Genomic DNA, 25,576 nt, shown 5'->3' with positions numbered 1-25,576 from the left:
TATATGGAGAAAATCCTGGAATGTTTTCATCAAAAACCTTAATTTCTTTTCGACTGAAGAAAGAAAGACGTGGACATCTTGGATGACATGGGGGCGAGTAAATTATCAGCTAAAGTTTTTTTTTTAAGTGAACTACTCCTTTAAAGTTCTGCATAATTAAGGGCGTGGCCACTTGAGTGACAGGAGTGTTGCCGCTGATGTCACAGCTAGCTGTGTGTTAGCGTCACGGAGGAAGAGGAGAACCGAAACAAGTAACCCTGTAGAAAGGCCAACAGTGAGAAAACCTGGATTGAGAGATTGAGAGATAGATAGATAGATAGATAGATAGATAGATAGATAGATAGATGTCATCCAGCGTCTCCTGTGGCGCTTTCAAGTACTAATATATTATTAATGCACACGAGTGATTGAACATCATACGCACGCCTGATCAACACACAGAGCACATCACAGCTGACGAGGCCTCCGCTTCAGTCATTCATACTCCGGACAACGAAACTACATGCATGACATATACAGCGGAAATAAACTGTGTGTGCATCGCCTTCAACATGATAGCAATGCATAAAACAGCTCATGCTAAGTAACTTGATGATTCCGGTTCATTTAATGATTCTTTTGAGGAACATTTGATAGAATTTCAGATAATAGATGGATAGCCTAAATTATTTAGTTAAAAAAAAAGTGATGATTGTGATTTGAGTTTCACAGCACAACAAAACACTCCGTTTTGTAAGCTATGCGTTTTTGATTCACTAAAAATATCCTACTGAAAAGAGTTGGGAATCATTTGGATCATGTGTAAAACCCTGATGCAAAAACTAGCTTTTGACACTGATTCTCACTTGCTTGAGAACTGGACTACCGTACTCTGGTTGTGATTTGTTTTTGATTGACTATAAAGAACCAGCTCAAAAGAGTCATTTGTTAAGGATTCAGTTGAATTACGAGGGTCACACTGTATGTTTTCAATTCACTAAAAAAAGAACTGACTCAAGAGTCATTTGCTTGAGAATCTAAATCCTCTAGTTGTACTGGAGGTTTCCGATTTGCTAAAAAGAACCAGTTCAAAAGAGTCATCCATTCGGGAATTGGTTTTATAAACACTGGTCATGCAGTGCATCTTTGATTCACTAAAAAGAACCAGTTCAAAAGAGTCATCCATTCAGGAATAGGTTTTATAAACACTGGTCATGCAGTGCATCTTTGATTCACTAAAAAGAACCAGATCAAAAGAGTCATCCATTCAGGATTTGTTTTTACAAACACTGGTCACGCAGTGCATGTTTGATCACTAAAGAGAACCAGTTCAAAAGAGTCATCCATTCAGGAATTGTTTTTATAAACACTGGTCACACAGTAGGTCTTTGATTCACTAAAAATAATCAGTTCAAAAGAGTCATCCATTCAGGAATTGGTTTTATAAACACTGGTCATGCAGTGCATCTTTGATTCACTAAAAAGAACCAGTTCAAAAGAGTCATCCATTCAGGAATTGGTTTTATAAACACTGGTCATGCAGTGCATCTTTGATTCACTAAAAAGAACCAGTTCAAAAGAGTCATCCATTCAGGAATTGTTTTTATAAACACTGGTCACACAGTAGGTCTTTGATTCACTAAAAAGAATCAGTTCAAAAGAGTCATCCATTCAGGAATTGGTTTTATAAACACTGGTCACGCAGTGCATCTTTGATTCACTAAAAAGAACCAGTTCAAAAGAGTCATCCATTCAGGAATTAATTTTACAAACACTGGTCACGCAGTGCATGTTTGATCACTAAAGAGAACCAGTTCAAAAGAGTCATCCATTCAGGAATTGTTTTTATAAACACTGGTCACACAGTAGGTCTTTGATTCACTAAAAAGAATCAGTTCAAAAGAGTCATCCATTCAGGAATTCGTTTTATAAACACTGGTCACGCAGTGCATGTTTGATTCACTAAAAAGAACCAGTTCAAAAGAGTCATCCATTCAGGAATTAATTTTACAAACACTGGTCACGCAGTGCATGTTTGATCACTAAAGAGAACCAGTTCAAAAGAGTCATCCATTCAGGAATTGTTTTTATAAACACTGGTCACACAGTAGGTCTTTGATTCACTAAAAAGAATCAGTTCAAAAGAGTCATCCATTCAGGAATTAATTTTACAAACACTGGTCAAGCAGTGCATGTTTGATCACTAAAGAGAACCAGTTCAAAAGAGTCATCCATTCAAAAATTGTTTTTATAAACACTGGTAACGCAGTAGGTCTTTGATTCACTAAAAAGAACCAGTTCAAAAGAGTCATCCATTCAGGAATTGGTTTTATAAACACTGGTCACGCAGTGCATCTTTGATCACTAAAGAGAACCAGTTCAAAAGAGTCATTTGTTTAAGAACTGGACTCCTCTGGTGCTGCTGAGAATCAACTCAGAGCTCAAAAGAGTCACTTGTTTCCTACTTTGTGTATGAATCACTAAAAAGGACCAGATCAAAAGAATCATGCGTTCAGGAATCAGCTGGCTTACACTGGTCTCCCAGTATGTTTTCAATTCACTACAAGGAACTCAAGAGTCATTTGTTTGGGAATCAAACTACAACGTAGTCCTGTGTGTTATATTTAACATCAGTTATGGTGTTTTTTTACATAATTGTTTATATATATATATATATATATATATATATATATATATATAAAGAGCTCTCAGCTCCCAACACTAATTGATGTAAAAGTGCAATATTATTCCGCTGTTGAGATTTTACCGTTGCTGAAGTTTGGCGCGTCTTTAATGAAGCCGAAAGCTGTCGTGTCGTGCCGTCGGACGCCTACAGTCTGTAAACCAACAGCAATCTCACGCAATATCCACCTGAATTCATCATACATTATGTCCTAAATGATCAATGGGAGCTCCGGCTCTCATATGGCTAATCGCATTAGTGCGTTTCTCTGGGTGTGAGAGAGGCTAGCGTTTAGCGCCTACGCTGGGCCTGTGGTGCAGATATTTAACACCATTACTCCACTGCCAGGCCTCTGACTGAGGGGAAACAGGCGAAAATGAGAAAAGGGAGAGGAAACGTTATTTCTCTAATGGCTAGAGTCCATATCTCCGCTTTATTCTCTCTGCGCCATGGCAATGCAAACAGAAAAAAACAAAACTGTCGAAACTGATGGCCAAGAAACAAAGAGTGGTCTTGGCTTCGGTGCAAAACTGCAGTCTCTAGACGTTCGACTACTAGAAAATCATTTGAACCCACTGGTTTTGTACAGATGAGTTTTGGCAGAGGTCTGATCAACTGCTGTGTTATTGAACAGTTTCAGAAATGTGGCCTGTGGGAAATGAAGTTCTTACCAATGGTGCAGTTCGCTGTGATTTTTCTTCGTTTGGGGTTGTGTCGCAGCAACTCCAGCTCTCGCTTCGTAGGCTCCCACATCGAATATTTCTCTCCGATACCTGGCGTTTGGGGGAATTTGCACATTAAACAGTAAGAATGCACTACATTGAATTAAAGATATTGTACTTTTTAACTTTCTATTCAAAGAAATATCATGATTTCCATGTATGAATAATCATAAATGTTTCTTGAGCATCAAATCCTCATATTAGAGTGATTTCTGAAGGATCATGTGACACTGAAATCTGGAGTAATAATGATGCTGAAATCACAGGAATAAATTACATTTTACTGTATATTCACATAGAAAACAGAATTAACATGTTTTCTAAAATGATTACCATGTAGCTAACGCGATTCACATGTTGCTAGCATGTTTTAACACGGCTAACATGAGTTATTATAAACATGAACTATTATAAAAGTCTGCATGCATAAACTTTTTGGATTTCATAAACTTTGCACATTAGGAACGTTAAGGTTTGAAAAAACTTCAGTGATGATGCCAAGCTAAACTAGCATGCTAGTTATTATTTTGAGGCCTTGCAAACAACAGCAAACGCAAATCTACTTTAGCATTACGCTACAGATTCAATAGCAAGCTTAAGAAAATAGTGAAAGATTAGCTCAAAGCAAACACACACTCTTGCCCTACCGTGGCTCACAACAACAGTTTCGAACATTAATTTTCCAAACGAACAGCCTCTTAAAGGCGTAGTTCACTTCAATTTACTCACCCCCATGTCATCCAAGATGTCCACGTCTTTCTTTCTTCAGTCGAAAAGAAATTAAGGTTTTTGATGAAAACATTCCAGGATTTTCTCAATATAATGGACTTCAATGGGGTCCAAACGGTTCAAGGTCCAAAAGACAGTTTCAGTGCAAACTACAAACTGTTCAAAGGGCTTTAAACGATTTCAGACGATGAATAAGGGTCTTGATCGATGAACGAGTCAACACGTTCATTTTGTTCGTTGAATGAACCAAATGACACAAAAAAAGATTTGTTCATTTGATGAACGAGTTCGAACAGGAGAGTCACGAACGCGCATCACAGAACAGAGCAAGGCGAGCATTTGAGCTTATAAAACTTAAACTTTGTTATTTATTTATTAAATGAGCGATCGTTTCGCTTGATAAGACCCTTATTCATCGTCTGGTGTCGTTTAAAAGCTGCACTGAAACTCTCTTTTGGACCTTGAACCGTTTGGTCCCCATTGAAGTCCATTATATGGAGAAAATCCTCGAATGTTTTAATCAAAAACCTTAATTTCTTTTCAACTGAAGAAAGAAAGACATGTACATCTTGGATGACATGGGGGTGAGTAAATTATCAGCAAAAGTTTTTTTTTTTAAAAGTGAACTACTCCTTTAATACAGGCCAAGTTGAACTACAGAGGAACCAACCTTGCAATTTCCAGGCTTTTCTTTGTTCTTCTTTGGCAATCTGCTCCATGTCTTTGTCGTAAATGTAGTCTTGGCACACAAAGCAATATATTCCACCATACAAAAGGTCTATAGCTGAATAAGAGAAGGAGAGAGAGAGAAAAAACAGAGGGAAAGGACCTATTAGAGACCTTTTGGAGAAGTTGACGTTTGCATCTTCCCGTATCTGCCCTGTAAATATGGATGAGGCATTAAGAGGCGTCCCAAGCATTGCTCAGTGCAGCAAATCTGCCTCCGTTAATAAGTGATGGGAATAATAATTAGGGTGCAGCACGGAAACATCCATCGCTGCTTGTCCCACGATATCGTGTCCTCTGTGAAATGTCACGAGAACGATCGCCTTTACCCGTCAGCTTCCTATTGCCCTGACTGATGCTATAGCTGTGAATGAGGATGGATATATATATATATATATATATATATGAAGAGTTCAGATGCAAAAGCCTCTAAATGCCATTTGAAATTTTCTTCTTTAATGATGATTATCAAACTTGTATATTTAAGTTCAGTAATTTCACTTAAATAACAATTAATAGGCAATTATCATTGCAATTTAAGTGAAATCGCTGAACTTAAATATACAAGCTTGATAAAATTATCATTCTAGAAGAAAATTTTGCATCTGAACTCTTCATATATATATACATGTACGTATGCATGCATGTGTCTGCACACACACAATATGTAAATATGTTGCCATTTTTACTGTTTTAAAGGGGTGATGAACTGAGAAATCAAATTTTCCTTGAGCTTCTGACATCTAAGAGGTCATCATCATATCATAAGAACATCCTGTAAGTTTCAGAACTGAAAACGTCCTCGTTAGTCCAATAAAAGCTTTTATTGACACCAGGCTCAGCAAACGACTTGTTTTTCAAAGTGGGGAACTATGACGCCTACTTCAACACGGCCGGTTTAGCCCCGCCCACCGATTCACGCATTACACGCATAGCTAAATAACATAGATGCCTACCTCGTGATGACAAACCGGATTTAAGGCCATTGCACACGGAGTACGAAATAATCGTATGCGTATTTTCGTGTTCGTCAGCCTAAAAATTCGTCACGCATAGAAACCTTGCACACCGAGTCCGTTGCGTATTTATTAAACCTTTTGCCCTCTCTCAAAATCATCAAATATTAAGTCCATCCAATCCTGAAATTGCGCCAAGAGGAAGAAGGAGAGTTCCACCTTATCAAGGAGTTGCGAATTTATCCTGAGCGATTCAAAATTTACCTCAGAATGTCAGCGGGACAGTTTGATGCGTCGCTAGCGATTCTGGAGCCACATATTAAAAACAAGACCACCAATTTCAGTGAACCAATCGATTCTGAACGGAGACTGGCAGTGTGTCTGGTATGGACCAGGTATGGACACACACACACACCACCCGGTGGAAGCGCTGGGCAGACAGAACAGCTAGGCTGTTATTGTGTGTATATTGTGCCCAAATAATACATTAGTTATCGAATAGGCTGCTCAATCACACCTTATTCGATCCTAAATTTCAATCTGATTGAAAGGGGAGGTTTATTAATTTCATAATCCAATCTAGAGAAGAGAACATAAACACTTGATCGAATTGAAAATCGAAACTGAAAGCACGGCGCATATGTGCAATGATTTGAGGACGAGCTCCCCCCGGCCCTGAATTGTCAAAAGACCTCTCAAAATGCTGGCTTTGGATGCAAAAAACGCAGAAAATCGATCCGATTAATTTTATGACGGACGAAAGTTTCGGAGGCGGTGTGTGCAAGCGTGACTGACAGAACATGAGGTCGAATATTTTTTTCAACGTGCGAAAATTTCGGATGCGAATTTAGTGCAATGGCCTTTAGTGTGAAACTCATTATAATATGCAAAACTGTTCTCCAATCACAGCAGTGGGCGTTTACTTCCACGTCTTCAGTGCGAGACGCCCATAAACGTTTCAGCTAGGCTCAAAACTAGGGTAGAAAATAGCCTATTACTTATTAATTTTGATGTTTTTGAATGTAATAACCAAGCAAACGTCATAAGTTGACCTCAGAGAAAAATATAAAAAGCCAGTTTGACCTCTTTAACAGAATTACTCTGATTTGTGTTTTATTTTTACACTGTGCCATTCGCCCATTTCTCCTACCTGTTTTTCAGTTCCCATAGCAACCGGATGATGGTCTGTTTCACACAGACGCACTAAATGTTCGCAGGTGGAGTGAAGCAGTGGGAACCGGCGTCTGTGTGTGACACGACACTAATGCACAGCCTGGCACAAGCTGTCGACAGGTGCTCGGACGCCCAAGCTTTCAGAGGCTTTCAGACCGGCTATTTTCAGTTATTGCAAAGGGACAAGAAGTCTTATTGTGCGCAGTAGTTGAACTGGCAGGACGTTAACAATCCACACAGGCATGTGGTAAATCTGTTAAATCGGCTCAAAACCGACCCCATTTACTTCCTAAATTAATGCATTTGGTCTCTGTGTGTGCAAGATTAGGATTTATTAGCGCATGACGAGAAATGCATTGCATTAAAATAATATTATTCAAAAATAATAAGCCAATAATAAATACCAATGCAACAATCCATCCAATTAGATCCTAATGCACTTTTGTATTTTATTAAACAGGCTTTGTTATTTTCCATTGCAATATTTGTGTCACTTGCAGATGCATCACATAATGGAAGTTGAAGGCGTTCAGCTGCTGTCTATTTTTGCCTGAACGCATTCTGCGGAAGATATTGCCATGGCAATACATTTCTATTAAACTATAATCCTGTTCACACCATTCATGATGTATTAAGATTCATTAAAATGTAAAATGGTAACACTTTAAAATTGGATTCACTTCATTGATACATTGGGAATCATGAACCCACTATAAACATAATTATTTTACAGCATTTACAGAATCTAGGTTGATGTTCGTTAACTTATTATGAATAGATTAATGTTCAATGTTTATACATAATGCATTAGTTAATGTAAATGTAATTAAATTGACACCTTGATGCACTTTGAAAATATAAACCTGTGACAAACTAGTGTCCTGGGATTCAATCCACCGCTTGCAGAGACCGAAGCGCCCGCGCCCTCAGATGACTTGGACGTGAGTCACGTGACTGTCATTAAAAGAGGTAAAAACGATATAAATACTGTTTGTTTTCTCACACAAACCGCTCGTTTCGTGTCTTAGGCCATCAATGTGTACTTACATTTACGAGTCATTAAATCATGTTTAATTTGGACTTCTCTGTGCATGCTCTTTGAGGTGGTGACCATAGACCTCCATTATATGACTGACAGACAAGAACGGTTTGACCTAAAAATATCAAAATTGAAACTACTGTGAAAACAAAAACACCTACATTTTGGATGACCTTGAGGTAAGATAAAACATACCAAAAATTAATTCCAACTTTCCCTTTAATATACATGTCTGTGATTGGACATTTATCCGAGTACCCAAGTCCGAGTACAAATTTATCCGAGTTCATTCAAAATTGGAGTCGAGTCCAAGTTCCCCAAGTCTAGAGAATACTAACAACTATCATGAACAAACCAAATGCATTCCTGATAAATAATTATTCTTAGAAATATCAACAAATCAGCATTATAAATGGGCAGAGTTATGGGTCTGTATTAACCCTTGTGCTGCATTAGATTTTTAACACCGTTGAGTGCATTAAGGACCAAAAATGGCCACATATTAAACATTGCCTAAAATATTATATATTATTATTATTTTCCACTTTTACCAAGTTAAATCTTTTAACCAGCATCAGTCCTCATCATAACTACCAAAAATGTATTCAATTTCAGGATTTTAACCCTTTAATTACCAGTTTTGTTTGCGAAACCATCGATTTGTATAAGAGGAAAAAACACAAAAATTCAATTATTTTCAATAAACTAAATGCAAAGAGAAAACTTTAGATTTGGATTATCACAGTCCCACTTTGCAAAAAATCCCACTTAGCGCGTTAGAGACCAAAAATGGCCACCTATTAAACATTGCCTATTGCCTAAAATAAGGTGCATTTCCACCCATAGGGAATAAATATGTAGTGACGTCATCTGGTGGAATACACTATATAATGCAAATATAATGCTTTTGCTTCAAAATGAAAGGATGTTTGTGCAAAAATCATGTTTCATGTATTACTGATTTAAACAACGTTTTAATGGGTTTCAATGGGCCATTTTTGGTCTTTATGGTGCTGAGTGTTACTATTTGATCTACACAGTGTGTGTTATACATATTTTGCAAAATGGGATCACATTTTTTACATGGATCCAAAAAGTCACAATTTTGCCAAATTTCATACCATTTGCATTAAAACAGACAAAATGGTCAAAGAAATTAAACTGCAAAAGACCAAAAATGTCCCTAATGCAGCATAAGGGTTAAGTGAGAGAGAGTTTTGTCATTACGTTTATGAGCACAACAATCCGAACAAACGACACAGAAAAGAATAAACAAAATGTATTTTTTAAACCGTCAAAATGACTCATGCATGATAGCTTTAAACAGTATTTTTCAAAAGAGAGAAGTTGCACAAGAGAATGAGGTGGGGTTGCATGACACACACACACACACACACACATCAGATGAATAAACCAAAAGCATAGCAGGCCTTCAGGTAACCATGGGAACCAGCACAGGAAAAAAGAGGAAAGAACACCGAGATCAAGCCTGACAAAGTGTGAGCCGACAAAACAGCCACGGCAAATAGAGGCCCCAAAAAAACAAAACACAATTTAAATCAAATTGCACCAACAGAAAGAATCGGTGGCTCATTCAGACTTAATTACTCCCCGTTCGTCTTTGGAGAATAATCACAGTTTCCCTCCTCGGGAACGGCGCGCTCATTCACAGATATCCCATGTACGGAGACTAACCTAATTAAATGTTCAATCAAACTCCGAGGGGAACGCGGGGTGTAAAGACTGAGCGACGCCTCGACGCCACCTGGGAAACACAGCGAGCGCTCGGTTTCGCCTCGTTGGTGACATGATACTGCGGATGATAAATCCTCACCTGGGGTAAAACAAACCGGCGGCGAGGGACTCGGATCGGTGGGCAAAAACACACAAGTCAAGTCGTCCTCATTTATAGAGCGCTTTAACAAAGCAGCTTTACAGAGATAAACATGTCATTTAAGGTAACCGTGATTGGGTTGGTTCTTGAATGTTATTTTCCAGCTTAAGTTAGTTAAGATTGATTCGCTTCCATTGAAATGATCTTTTGTTTTTAAATTAGGGTCCGCTAAGACGACACCGTTCTCTCTACACAGACTTTAAAGGAGTAGTTCACTTTTAAAAAAGCTTTTGCTGATAATTTACTCGCCCCCATGTCATCCAAGATGTCCATGTCTTTCTTTCTTCAGTCGAAAAGAAATTAAGGTATTTGATGAAAACGTTCCAGGATTTTTCTCCATATAATGGACTTCAATGGGGTCCAAATGGTTCAAGGTCCAAAAGACAGTTTCAGTGCAAATTACAACCTGTTCAAAGGGCTTTAAATGATTCCAGATGATGAATAAGGGTCTTATCAAGCGAAACGATCGCTCATTTAAAAAATAAATAAAAAAGTTTAAGTTTTATAAGCTCAAATGCTCGCCTCGCTCTGTTCTGTGATGAGCGTTCGTGACTCTCCTGTTTCATCAAAATGATCGAATCTTTTTTCGAGTCATTTGATTAATCCAACGAACGAAATGACTCAAAAAAAGATTCGATCATTTTGATGAAACAGGAGAGTTACGAACGCGCATCACAGAACAGAGCAAGGCAAGCATTTGTGCTTATAAAACTTAAACTTTTTTATTTATTTTTTAAATGAGCGATCGTTTCGCTTGATAAGACCCTTATTCATCATCTGGTGTCGTTTAAAGCCCTTTGAACAGTTTGTAGTTTGCACTGAAACTGTCTTTTGGACCTTGAACCATTTGGTCCCCATTGAAGTCCATTATATGGAGAAAATCCTGGAATGTTTTCATCAAAAACCTTAATTTTTTTTCGAATGAAGAAAGAAAGACATGGACATCTTGGATGACATGGGGGTGAGTAAATTATCAGCAAAAGTTTTTTTTTTTTAAATAACTACTTTAAACTAAACCTGTGATAAACGCTGATGGCGTTCACATGCACATTATGAATTGATTTAGTTATGTGCGTTTGAGTATATTTGTAATTCCCTACAAACTAATTGTCTTGCCTATGAATTGATACGATTTTTATTTTATGTTTACGCGAACATAAATTTCCACAACGCTTTATCTGTAGAGTGGTATAGTGATCCTCTATAGGGAGAGGCTAAAACTCACTAAAATAAAAAGAAAACAGAAAAATAAGTCAGGAACTTAGAGGCCATCCATTTTGAATTTAACACAGGCGAGGCTGTGAGGTTGCATTGTATTAGAGTTTTTGCCCACTGAAAGTTGTTTTGGAAAGATATTTTGAAGCAAAAAAAGGTGGAAGTGAGTCCCATACTCTGAATTTGCAAACACGCCCAGAATACCCATTTTCTGCCGAGATTTCATGCCGGTACAGAGACTCAAACCCGCGACTCTCTAACCGTTAGGCCCCGTATATCAATGACACTAAAGCAACACTCACTAATGTATTGCTTGCTGTTTAGTAGGGCTGTGTATTGACACAAATTTCACAATTCGATTCGATTTCGATTCCGATTTGATTCAATATTGATTATTTTGGATATCAGTAACAATAAATGTCAAATTTTCTCAAGGAAATCAAATCACTTAACTAATGCTGTAAACTATGGGAGTCTAGTTGTAGCCTATAGGCTTCATTAGCCTAATATGAAGGTAATAATGAACTGTTTTGTAGCTATACAAACACTTAAATTATTAAATTACACTTTTATTTATTTTATAATAGGAAGATTATATGAAATATAAACATCTAAATGGTGGCTGTCATAAAAACTTGCCAGATTTATTCAAATATGCATTAAATATTGAAGAACATTAAGATTATAATGCATATGTAATATGGTGTATATATTTAGCAAAATGCTCCTCTCTAGAGTTATTTTTTCTAGCTGACTAACGAGTTTATGTGGGTTTTCTGAGGTAAATATGACGATACATTGATTACAAGCTGTTTAACTGACGTCTTTCCACGGTTGAAACGCCGATCGAGCGAATCAATGTGACATGATAGGGATTTGGATAAGTTGTACTCGATCTTTAACACACTTTCAGATGCTCATTCATGTTTATTTGGCGCTTTAACTGGTATTATTAACCCGGTTCTCTGCTTCTCTTGAGCTGCGCCAGAGCGATCTCACGCCACAGCGCCAAAACGTTAATTATGTTTTTGAATTTCTAAAGAAAATGGACGAAATTTTAAAATTGAGACTTTGTTTCATGTCAATAATAACAAAGGACAAAGATTATTGCGCGATACAATGTTCCATTCATTCAAATGAAACAGGATGACTAATCGATTCTTGAGATTCAAGAATCGATATTGCTTCGTAAAAATGAGAATCGATTAGTATCGAGTAATTGATATTTATTACCCAGTCCTACTGTTTAGCCAATGAATAATGTTTGGTTTGACTGTAGTTGGTTGTCGTATCATGGGTGGTTCTTCCTCTTTCAATACACAAGAGCAAATCCTAAAAGATGGCAGCTTCATATCTCTAGGTAGAAATTAATTAAGTTCATTGTGTGAAGCTCGAGGGTGATTTGGAAAAACCCCAAACCTCTGAAATAGGTGGTTGATGAACTCTAAGCCCTCGCTGGGAGTAAACACTGCAAGTCACACAGAGTCAGGCACTATTATCCCCTCACACACTATAATTACCCAAATTCCCGTCTGTTTGCGCCTCTTATTTGTTTGTTGTTGGAGGGTGGCGCCCCTCCTCATTAAAACAGAGGGGATAATTACATGCCACCGATGCATTAAGGACCTGGGAGATTTCCAAGACCCCATCCGAACATCCACAGCCACGTCTGTGCACTTGCTGCCTCTTGCTTGTAGAGTACAAACAACAGACAAATAATTTTATGGCTTTTGGGGCAGAAATTAAATTAGATTTTTGTGCAAGAATGGAGGAGTATTTCATTAATTATTAATTTAATTCATTTGCGTGCTGTAAAAAACTGTTCCACAGAAATGGAATTAAAACACTGAATTTGGCAAACGTTGGATGAATACATTAAAAAAAAGATGAAAATATCAAATTTTAATCTAGACTAATGTCTGTGAATATTAAAGCAGAAAATAAACACAATCCCATCAAAATAAAGTTCAACTTGATGAAATTATGATGACAGATATATTTGTAGCACTTTACAATAAGGTCTAATTAGTTAATGCATTAACTAACATGAATTAACAGAGCAATATATTCTTACAGCATTTATTAACCCTTGTTAAATGTTAGTTTAAATAAATGTTCAGGTTCATGGCAGTTCACATTGCATTAACTAGTGTTAACGCAAACTAATTTGGATTTTAAAAGTGCATTAGTAAATGTAGAAATTAGTAGGGCTGTCAAATGATTAATACACACACGCATGTATATTTAGTAAAAGAATATTATTATTTATTATATATAATTATTATATATATTTATATATTATAAATATATATATATATATATATATATATATATATATATATATTATTTATATAAATAAAATATTTATATTTACATATCATATAAATTATATATAAACCTATTTACCGTACATGAAAATATTTCTTAAATATATACAAGCATGTGTGTCTATGTATATATAAAATAATTATACACAGTGCACCCACATATATTATGCATACACAAACTTTTATTTTGGATGCGATTAATCGTTTGACAGCCTTTGAAATTAGCATTACGGTTAATACATGCTGTAGAAGTATTGTTAACTAATGTACAGTGTAAAAGGTTACCAATATACCACTATTGTACAGTATAATGTACTGTACTTCTCAAAGTAATAACCATAATTATAATAAACCTTTTAATAAGGAGTATTACAATGTTTCTTCCATGTTTTAAACTTAACTGTAAATCATAGATGCAGGAAAATTAAAACAGACAATAATATTATTATTGTGATTATATTAAGACGTTTTTATTATATTTTCTTATATATTATTTATATTATATTTATATAATTAAATAATTAAAAAAAGAATCCAGTCAAATAGAAAAAAAATATATGTTTCAATGTTAAACATTAAATAAATTAATGTTAAATTACATACATTCCATGATTTCAAATAATTACACGCTCCTTGATTAATACAATTCTATTCATTAAAACGGAATCCAGTAAAAAAAAAAAAAAAAGGTTTAAATAATTGGGGGGAGGGTGGGCTTGACGATTGTATATGCCCATAACAAACATTTTTTAAATAAAAACATTTATCAAATCATTGGTAAATTGTAGAAATGTCATGATTCATGATTTTAACTAAATAAACGTGACACAAATTTAATTTTAACCATTAAAACGGAACCATCGGGGGGAATAAACCCCAAAAATACTCATCCCAAAAGCTGTGAATGACCCGTTGTGGCCGTGTGTCCATTATTCGTCGTTCTGAGTTTATTAGCCATGATCTGCGCACGAGTCGTGCTCATGTGTTCTGTTCTCTGCGTGTCTTACCTTAGAAATGTGAATTACGCTCGTGTGCATCTTACCTAGGTTGTGTCTCTTGTTTTTGGCGTGCTCGTGGATGTGTTTCTTGCTGAAACAGCCGAAGAACACACAATGGAGACAGGAGTGAAGTCGATTTAAATGAGCTCCACACATGTGACACATACATGACTTCGCCTAGGATGAAAAGAGAAAGAGACGTTTAGTTCATTTATTATAGGGGTTCAGGCAGATATACAGGTAGAAGGGGTTCACCTTTTAAAACAGTTCAGTCATTCATTATAGGGACAATTTGCAATTTATTGCACAAAACTATCAATGTCCTTGCAAAAAAAATGGATAATGCATAAAAAGGGGCCAATTGTACAGCAGAGGATCTGAAGTTCTGTGTTTCACTCCAACAGTGTTTCATAGAAAATGAATTTAAGACACAAAATATTTACATTTTGACGTGTTCATGATCAGTTTAATCTCTGAAGGTCTAAATGCAGTGAATTTTGTCTTGTAGTCCTGTACCCGAAGCTGAACAACGTCTCCCATGTAACGCATCAGTCACCCTCTGGCTCCGCCTGCTTACTGTAGCCACGCCCCCAATCTCTCACTATTGGTTGAGCTGGAAAGTGATCGACAGATCTGAGCAGACACTATGTTTTGATCAGGTATGCACTTTATATCGGCATCAGGCGATACATGTTCATTTATAAGGTTATTGTTATCGGCCACATAAGAGAAGTTGGCCGATATATATGAAAGCTGATAATCTATTATTTTCATTCAGCTGCGCACTGTTCAACATGATGGGTTTGAATTGCTTGAAATATGATTGTAATCACTTCAAAAATAGAGAAAATAGAGTAAAGTGCAACATATGCAGATTAAGTCTGTCATATTGGCTACGTAACATTATAAAGAGAACATTATCTAATTGCGTGCTTGGAAGATGGGATTTAATGGTGAGACTTTTGTTTTTGTAATCAGGCTCTCAAAAATTATATAAAAATTTGATTTGGATTTATATTTATCGGCCAATATATCGGTTATCAGCTTTCAAATTTAAAGTTATCGGTATCGACCAAAATGTTCATAATTGTGTGCTTGGGAGATGGGATTTAATAGACTTTTGTTCTTGTAATCAGGCTCTCAAAAATTATATAAAAATTTGGATTTAGATTGATCGGCCAATATATCGGTTATCGGCTTTCAAATGTAAAGTTATCGGTATCAACCAAAATGTTTTTAATTGTGTGCTTGGGACATGGGATTTAATAGACTTTTGTTCTTGTAATCAGGCTCTCAAAAATTATATAAAAATTTGGATTTAGATTGATCGGCCAATATATCGGTTATCGGCTTTCAAATTTAAAGTTATCGGCATCGACCAAAATGTTCATAATTGTGTGCTTGGGACATGGCTTTAATGGTGAGACTTTTGTTCATATAATCAGACTAAAAAAACTATATAAAAATTTGGATTTAGAATTATCGGCCAAAATATCGGTTATCGGCTTTTAAATATAAAGCATTATCAGTATTTTCATATCACTGCATCCCTAGTTTTGATGATGCCTGGGACTTTTAAGGGAGATAAACACATGAATGGCACACTATTATTAGTCAAATAACAATAAGCTGCGTTGAGAGAATAAAAAAACAATTAACATAAGAAATATGCATTAAACAGAAAAAGCAAAGAAAAACTAGTCAACCACAATAAGACTACATGATGTGTTCCCATTCCGAATTAGCACTCGCTGACTATCCCAATGCCCTGGGGTCGGTTTCACAAAGCTAGTTTAGACCGGTCTATAGTGTTAGACAAGTCTAAAACTTGCTCAGACTAGTCGAATGCAAGTTAGACAGTTTCACAAAAATAAAGACTAACTTAATTTAGACCAAACAAATTAGACCGTTTTCCCAGGCTAACTTAGGGCTAAGACTCTGTTACCGTGGCAACCAGCAGTAACAATCAGTTACACTACAAACAGCCGAAAGAAAACATCGCGACTGTCCACCGTATATATTCATCGCCATTTTAGTGTCTTTGAGGCCCCGTTTACACAAGAACGCTCGCGGGTCAAAGCGTAAAAAATATTTTATCGGATGTGCCTTTTGTTTACACGGCGACGGCCTTTTGGGGGCTTAAAAACGCAAAAATATAGAATTATATTTCAGAAAAATCTGAACAGGTTGAAAAATATAGAATATAAATACATAAACGAAGCACCTGAAGAGAATAATTTCTTGTTTTCTGTACTTATAAACACTCCAAATATACAACAAAATGCATTTAAGGGCTAAAAAAGTGGATTTTGCATGATATGTCCCCTTTAAGATAATCATGGTTAGATGTCTACTATATCTAAGCCGTAGTCAAAGTCCATCTTTGTGAAACCGGCCCCTGATCTCCGATTTAGAACAGTAGTGTTGGTTTTAGATCACTAAACATCTCCAGTTTAACATCCGCTCAGCTTTTACCTATTTTTATAGAGACCCCATTTTCAGCTTCACATCTCGCCCTTTCGTTATTCCCCGGCGACGACGACGGAGAATAACCATCCGACCGCAGGTGAGACGAGAACACAGAACTGGAGCACTTCTGCATGTTTCTTTTTCATTACAACGGCTTTAATGAAAAGCGACTGTGCTACAACCACAATGGCCTGAAGTCTAGTGAGTCGGATGGCAGCAAGAGAGAGACATAAAAATGAGGATGTTACATCACGCTAACGTCATTATTAAGCCAAGCAGCGTTCTCATTCGAGTTGAAAGAAAGCGGCCCTGTGGATGTTTCGGGAGAGAGAGCGAGAAGGGAAAGGCCTTGTTTTGTCCGTGTTTCATCAGAGTAATCTGATCGGAGACGTCGAGGGAGAAAGGCCTGCGGTAAGGTGAACTTGGCAAACATATGATACGGTGTTAAAGATGCACAGCAGCGCAACAAACATCTTTATGCGATCACCAGAGCACGACAGGGCTATTATAGCTGCAGTGAGGCCTAATATCATTAAGTATTACAGTAATATGAGATTCAAATGATGATGATCACGTCATGATATGAGAGAGGATCATTTCATGAGCAAACGTCTCCAAAGCTTTGCCACACCCGGACTCTGCAACACAACCTGACTGTGATGAGCAGAGTATGCATCATTGTCTGGAATAATAATACAGAACATGCAATACAATGTTCTTGACATGACCTTCCATTTCTGTTGACAAATGCCACAAACTTCTTTATTTTTTATGCAGCAATGTTATTAAACTTCGGAATTAAACCATCGGAAACATTTAGCAATGCATAATGCATGCAGTTTCACAAACTATTTTTAGAGTAGACACCAAATGACGACACAATGTTCATTTCTGGATGAATTTTCACAATAATTCTAGCCAAGTACATGAATTTTTAATTTTTAAACAAAGTATCGACTGCAGCCGGTTTATGCATCAGCCGGTTTTTGATCAATTTAAAACTATTGGCATATCGGCTATAAAAAAGGCAGATATAACAGACGTGAAGGCACTACATAGGAAATATGTCATGTTCTGTAATAAGTCAACTGAGATAATGTTGTTAATAAGAAATATTTGATATGAAGATTAACCCTTTGAAGGTTGTCTTATTTGTATTTAATCTTATTTTGTGCCTCTCTTATTATGTTGGCCTGTTGAACGTTAAATGGCTACAATCCATGTTCAACGAAAATTATTTGGTTTTGAACTTTAAAACATATTTTAAATATAAAATTGAGTGAGCAAGTGACAAATATCGGTGTCAACTAATAGTTGTTTGTTAAAATCAGTATTGGCATAAAAAAAAATTAAAATATAAAAAGAATAAAAAAAAAATATATATATATATATATAAACACAAATTTAAATATAAAAATATACAATTATATATATATATATATATATATAAAATTTATAAAATAAATATTTTTATATTTTAAATTATATTATAAAAATATAAAATAATATATTTATTTAGAAAATATATTTTATAATATATTTGAAAATATAACAAAATTAAAAATGGAAAAAAAAAAAAATGTAATATATATATATATATATATATATATATATATATATATATATATATATACACACACACACACACACATCATTATAGGGATGCACTGATAGGATTTTATATATATATATATATATATATATAAAATCCTATCAGTGCATCCCTATAATGATGTACAATGAGTACTTTGTTAAATTACCTTGGCTTTAAATTACAGAAAATTAAATTACAGAAAATGAATTTCTGTTATTTTTTTCCTGTTTCTCTTTTCAGACCAACGTAATGCAATCTCCTGATTTTTTTAGAAAGTCATATAAACAATAACACTATTTATTTTTGCTATTTGGTCAAATGGAAATGTAAATTTTATATTTATTGTAGTCATTCACCATTCTAGATGTTTCCACAACTATGATGTAAGTGAAAAGGGCACATCGTTAAAAAAAAACTGCCTCACAATCTAAAAATATTTGCCTGCAGTGATCTGAACTGTAGTTTAACTCTGAACATCTCTGATTCTCCTCCACACATCCTGATCACGCCTACCGGCCAGGCGGCACTTCTCCTTTACATCCACACTTCCCTCTCTCTGTCCTCCTGTTGCACTGATGAATTAGATCACGCATTGATCCGGACCTCCTCTGAGATGTGGATGGAGGCTGAAGAACAAGCTTTTGAAAGATCAGCTTCGGCCTATTTTTGCAGCTTTGCTGGCACACATTTGTGAAATAAAACCCCTAAATGGCACGGCGACGAAGCACCAAACAATTGCTTGCCGTCACTTGCGAAGAAAATAAATACACAAAATAAAAAAATAGAAAAGGAGAGATTAAAAAAAGGCATATTAAATCAAATAAGAGGGATGCATAAAAAATAAATGGAGGAATAATTCAAAATAAAATCAATTATTCAAATTAATTATTTATAAAAAAAAAAGTACTTTAAAAAATAAAATCCCAAATAGAATGAGATAAATAAAAATAAAAAGGAAGCAAAAAAATTATAATACGATGAATAAATAGAATATATATATATATATAAGAAAAAAAATTATAATACGATGAATAAATAGAATATATACATTTATATATTCTATTTATTCATCGTATTATAATTTTTTTTCTTCCTTTTTATTTATTTATCTCATTGATTTTATATATATATATATATATAACATAAAAGGAATTAAAGAAAATTATATAAAAATTGGTTGTTAATCACGATCTTCATTTAAACAAACCAGCAAAATTCTATGCCTATTTTCAGTCTCGCTAAATAAACATCATAATAATATATACTTTTAATAAGAATTTAAATATTAATGATAAGCTATCTTCTCTTCATTTGTAAGTCGCTTTGGATAAGTGTCTGCTAAATTATTAAATGCAAAAAAAAAAATAAAAAATAAAAGGCAAAAATAAAAAATAGGAAGGGAAGATTTAAAAAATAAAATGTGTAAAAATTGAGGAATAAATCTAAATAAAATCAATTACATTTAAATTATTTAGAATAAATAAATAAGATATATAAAAAGAGAAAAAAATGAATTAAAAAAAGAAAATGATAAAAATTGTGTCAATCACGATCTTTATTTAAACAATCCAGCTCTAAACTCTTATTCTATGCCTATTTTCAGTCTGTCTCGCTAAATAAATGTCATCACAATTAAGATTAATATTAATATAATAAATTATTATAAGTATTACTATTTCTTTAAGTATTAAATAATATGCTCTCTTCTCTTCAAGTCGCTTTGGATAAAAGCGTCTATTAAATGATTAAATGCAATAGTGTGGTACTGCGATTCCCAAACAAATGACTCACATGTACCGCTTCTTCAGATGAATCAGAATCAAATTAAACCAAAAACGAAATCCATATGAATAGGTAAGGAGAACAAGTTCTCTGTGGGCCGGATGACCTCAGACCCGAGAGAAGGGCGTGTGTGTGTGTGCACACTTCTCTGACCCGGACTGTAACAAATCACTCCAGTTTTGGATAGTTTATGTAAAATTAAACTCTGCCTGTTGTTAAATACTTTGTTTGAGGTCAAAACTTATGCAGTTCACGCATTTTGTGAATTGGGATACTTCAAAAATTTTGAAGAAGCAAAGTTTGGTGCATCCCTATATTGAAAATGCAGTCCAAGTGAAAAAAAATGTAGGTGTTTTTTACACAGTAATATAACGTGTGCTGAAATTCTTTCAAAAATGTGCCTATATTATGCAAAAAGTATCAAATATGGTGATTAGCTTCAATATTTGACAAAAGTTTTTTAGAATATTTTAATAATTGATTGGGCTTAGATGTTATGGTAGTGCCATCTGAAATATTAACATAAAAAATCTAATTATATTTTAAATGTATTCTGTTATTCCAAATAAAGTCTTTATTTACCAACCATTTGAAATAAACCATGTAAAATATTTATTAGGTTTATACATTTAGAATTAAATAAATTCAAATAAAAAAATAAAATATTTAAAATAAATACAAACCTAATTAAATATTTTACATTTTATTTTTAATTTAGTTTAAATATTTTATTATTTATTTATATTTGTTTTTAATTTTGTTTATTTTTATTATAAATATATAAACCTAGTAAATATTTTTCATTTTATTTTTTAATTAAATAAATTAAAATTTATTAACAAACTTAAAAATAAATATAAATAATTTTTTCAAAGAAATAGAAGATAATTTAATATATATATATATATATATATATATATATATATATATGCACACTTTTTTTTTTTTTTTGTCTATGAAAATAAACCATTCATAAGGATCAATAACGACAGGGTCTATATAACCAGCTTTCGAACCGCCAATCACATCGGCTCTCGCAGTTTCTGCGGCAACCGAACATCCAATCACTGCGTGGCTGCCGTGCTTCCAAGATCACAAGTGTAGTAGGAGGCGTGTGGGTGATGAGGAGAATCAAGGGAGGCAAGAGACATGAAAGAGGAGAAACAAAAAAGAAAAGAGACCGAGAGGGAAGGCGCTGATGATAAAGGATGGATGACAGTTCAAACGCATGCAGATGAGGCACGAGAACGCCTCGACTGTGATAAGCCTGCTCGAGGCGAAATATACGAGACCAGCTGAGAGAAACCGCGAGCATGTGAGCGAACGCAAAGGGAGCGCAAGACTGATGCTAAAAGCTGAAGGCAACACCACAACGCAATTAGTGGAGAGGCCTCGTCAATTACCCAGAGTCCCATTCTGCTGAAGGACTACTTCTGAATGGGAAGGACGCTCGCTGTGTGAAACGTTATTGCATTTAATCCCGGAGTCTATCCCTTCTCTGCAATTAAAAGACTCGTTAAGACCTGTAGCAGAGAAATAGTGAAACTGTTGTTTCTTTAAAGAAATTCAAGTAACATGATGAGACAAAACATAATGACCACCTGTCTAATATGGTGTTAATTGAAACCACAATCGCTAATTTTTAATTATTAATTATTATTAATTATTTTCACCGATATGAAAATTGTCCGATACCGATAACCGATAATTCTTTATATTTGAAACCCGATAACCGATATATTGGCCGATAAATCCTTTTTTTTTATAATATTTGAGATCTTGATTACAAAAACAAAAGTCTCATCATAGTTCGAAGCACATAATGAATTATAATGATGTTCTCATAATTTTATGCAGCCGATATGACAGATTTGAGCTGCACATAACTATTGCACTTTCTTTTTGAAGTGATTCCAATCATATTTCTAGCAATTCAAAACCATTAAGGAAATGCATTATTTATCAGCAAAATTTTCTTATCGGGCCGATAATGATAACATTAAAAATGAATAACATATATCGGCCGATACCGATATCATGGCCGATATTTTGCGCATACCTAGTTATCATATTCTGTCAACCTTATCCTGTTTTCGTTTAGTCAACTAACATTTTAGTCTAGTTTTAGTCACTTTTTTTCATGCTGCATAATGGTTAAATTGATAATTCTGATTATTTTGCTCAAAATTATAAATCAATTGAAAATGTATTTTTACATTTCATTAGAATTATTACACTTTCACCTATAAACGCAAATCAAACTAACATAGTCGTAAACCACAAATCAAACTAATATAGTCGTAAACCACAATCGCTTATATAGTCAAGAGATTCATGTTTAGATTTATTACAATTCATCTCCGAGAAGGTTCGATCGCAGAAGACAGAGCCATTTTGTCAGTGAGTTTCACTTTTGTTATCGCATGTTTTCTCATATAGCTCCCCCTACAGCTGTGGAGCGTATATTTCACAACACTGAAGTAAAAACACTCACTAGCAGCAAGAAAAGACGGCAAGCACATAAAATAAGTTATGAAAATTAAAAAAAAAAAAGAGCAACATTCTCTGCTCTCAAACACTGGGGGTGTGTCCACTGTGGGGGCATGTCAGCTGGCGGCGCTGAACCCACGCCCATTCGCGGGAAAGTTGCCGACGGTGATACTAGGGGATACTGCTTTCAGGACGGGAGGATGAAAACCGAGGCGGGAGATAGTCGCTTCGGCCCCATTCACAGTAACGGCGGATCTTCAATGAATCCCAGTTGTCTCCGACGAATGTTTATAAAACCATCATATGATACTATGATGTAAAATGATCACTACAGAAGCACAATATTAAATCGACCTCTTCTTGATCTGATAGTTTTTCAGGATTTTTAATTAGAACACCGACCTTTTTTGTACGCGATCGCATCCAGGTAGTACGCATTACCATGTCGAAGGCATAGCTAGCTAGCAAACTGCAGGCTGTAGTTAGTAATTACAATATCGACTCGCGATTGAGAGGCGAACTGATGTGAATGTGATCTATTGTTAGGGGAGGGGCCAGCCTCAGTGGCTCCAGTGCATCATCAAGTAGGGGCGTGTCCAGGAGCTCAGCGGCTCCAGTGGGTCATCAAGTAGGGGCGTGTCCAGGAGCTCAGCGGCTCCAGTGGGTCATCAAGTAGGGGCGTGTCCAGGAGCTCAGTGGCTGCAGTGCGTCATCAAGTAGGGGCGTGTCCAGGAGCTCAGCGGCTCCAGTGGGTCATCAAGTAGGGGCGTGTCCAGGAGCTCAGTGGCTGCAGTGCGTCATCAAGTAGGGGCGTGTCCAGGAGCTCAGTGGCTCCAGTGGGTCATCAAGTAGGGGCGTGTCCAGGAGCTCAGTGGCTCCAGTGGGTCATCAAGTAGGGGCGTGTCCAGGAGCTCAGCGGCTCCAGTGGGTCATCAAGTAGGGGCGTGTCCAGGAGCTCAGCGGCTCCAGTGGGTCATCAAGTAGGGGCGTGTCCAGGAGCTCAGTGGCTCCAGTGGGTCATCAAGTAGGGGCGTGTCCAGGAGCTCAGTGGCTGCAGTGCGTCATCAAGTAGGGGCGTGTCCAGGAGCTCAGTGGCTCCAGTGGGTCATCAAGTAGGGGCGTGTCCAGGAGCTCAGTGGCTCCAGTGGGTCATCAAGTAGGGGCGTGTCCAGGAGCTCAGCGGCTGCAGTGCGTCATCAAGTAGGGGCGTGTCCAGGAGCTCAGGAAGTTCAGGAAGTAGCGCAGCTGGGCATAAAGCCCATTGCCGTAAAGCAGTTTGTGTTTCTTGCTCGTTCGCGATTCTCACGAGACTTCCTATTTCCAACTTACGTTAGCCCTCGAGCTTGGTTTTCCGCCTGGGAACGCTGGGGAAAGCCACCATTCTCACCTGAACAGGTTTTTTTAAGCATCCAAATGATTACTAAACATTTTATTAAGTTGAAATAAAGTTCCCCTTCAAAGTCGATGGTGCAATATTTTTTTGTAATTTAAAGAGTGTGTTAGTAATGTGCACCTATAGCCTATATTCCCCTTTTAGCAGAAATCTCAAATGGATTAATATAAACAAGCTCACTAAAACACTGTAGAAAGCGTGTTCTTCATTTTCTTTCCAGGTTTGGTTAAAAGACGGCGCATTTCACAACCCAATGGAGCAGTTTCAGACTCACAATCTGAGTAAAATCTGAGTATGATGACGTCAGGCTAAAAGAGAGGTATATTTGCTTTAAAAAACAGTATATTAGGACCATGCGTCAGGCCTTAAAGTGACAGTAGCCTAATATATATCGGCTGCCAAATTATGAGATAATATTAAAAATATCTACATTTTCTCCATGGTATCGATGCCAAAAATTGTGACCAGTGAAGTGAGTGGCTTGTAACTTTGGGTAACCACAAGTTAATGTCAAATGTGCATATGATGTATATATGAATATTTTTGGTGCTAAATTTGTTTGTAAACCAGTTCAATTACATGAACTGCCCAAATGACCAAACCAAATAAATGTTTAGGAGACTGTGTCTGATTATTTGACTACAAAGTTGCATGCAGGCTACGGTCACACACACTACTGAAAATGTAATTGTTTGTAGTCTCTACTCTTCACTTATAAGTCCAACAAAAGTTCTGCAGTTTGTGGTACCTTGAATGTAATCTTCAATGCATCTGGAACGAAGCCGCCCTCCTCCACCACACACTAAAACCCAGAGAACAAAACAATATCTTGAGATAAAAATGATCAAACGTTCTTGATTTGTATTCAAGACACAAAAGCGGTGTTTAAGCATTTGTGAGGCTATGAATTATGAGCCAGTAAAACTATCTGTATTTCCCTCCTCGAGTCGCATTGCTCCTTTTCTGATTTAAAGCATCCTCCTGTGGCCTGATGTAGAGCGCTTTAGACTTGCACCTTATCCGTAAATATTCCCGTTGAGGCTCGGGAGAGACATGCAGATGCTGTGGGACCGTATATATTAAACACGGGAAGCTTGTATCAATATGACAAACACCCCATGGTCCAATTAATTATTGATGGTGAGCTGGAAGCCCATATAACTCCACATACAGGATAGATGTGGAACAGCCGCCCTATAAAAATAGTTTTAATGGTAAATGAAGACTATGCCAATAATTGGACAAGCTTCAGTGAAGGCGTGTGTTAATCAGTGCAATGGCTAAGATGAACTTTGTATGGATGATGGTTGTGACATAACATAAAAACATAATTCTCACCCTCTCAGACCACTCTTATATTGATGCGTTTGTGAACGTCGACAAACACAATATGAATTAAATGTTCAT

At 36.0% G+C, this 25,576-nt stretch overlaps 1 protein-coding gene across 4 annotated transcripts in view; it reads right to left on the bottom strand.

Annotated features, from left to right (window-relative positions):
• usp22 (ubiquitin specific peptidase 22) overlaps nucleotides 1-25,576 on the bottom strand; it is a 50,836-nt gene that overhangs the window by 16,641 nt on the left and 8,619 nt on the right. For 2 of the 4 annotated variants that reach the window (XM_039674327.2, XM_039674328.2), the window contains exons 2-5: nucleotides 24,918-24,971; nucleotides 14,486-14,618; nucleotides 4,784-4,897; nucleotides 3,334-3,435 (exon numbers count right to left, since the gene is read on the bottom strand). In XM_039674327.2, the coding sequence (XP_039530261.1) occupies nucleotides 3,334-3,435; nucleotides 4,784-4,897; nucleotides 14,486-14,618; nucleotides 24,918-24,971 (403 nt within the window). The remainder of the gene's footprint in view (nucleotides 1-3,333; nucleotides 3,436-4,783; nucleotides 4,898-14,485; nucleotides 14,619-24,917; nucleotides 24,972-25,576) is intronic. The other 2 variants (XM_039674329.2, XM_039674330.2) reach the window with 1 other exon arrangement.

Source organism: Pimephales promelas, chromosome 17 (assembly GCF_988280905.1).
Source record: "Pimephales promelas chromosome 17, fPimPro1.hap1.1, whole genome shotgun sequence".
Classification (NCBI taxonomy): Eukaryota; Metazoa; Chordata; class Actinopteri; order Cypriniformes; family Leuciscidae; genus Pimephales; species Pimephales promelas.
This window is presented reverse-complemented; position numbering and strand designations above follow the sequence as displayed.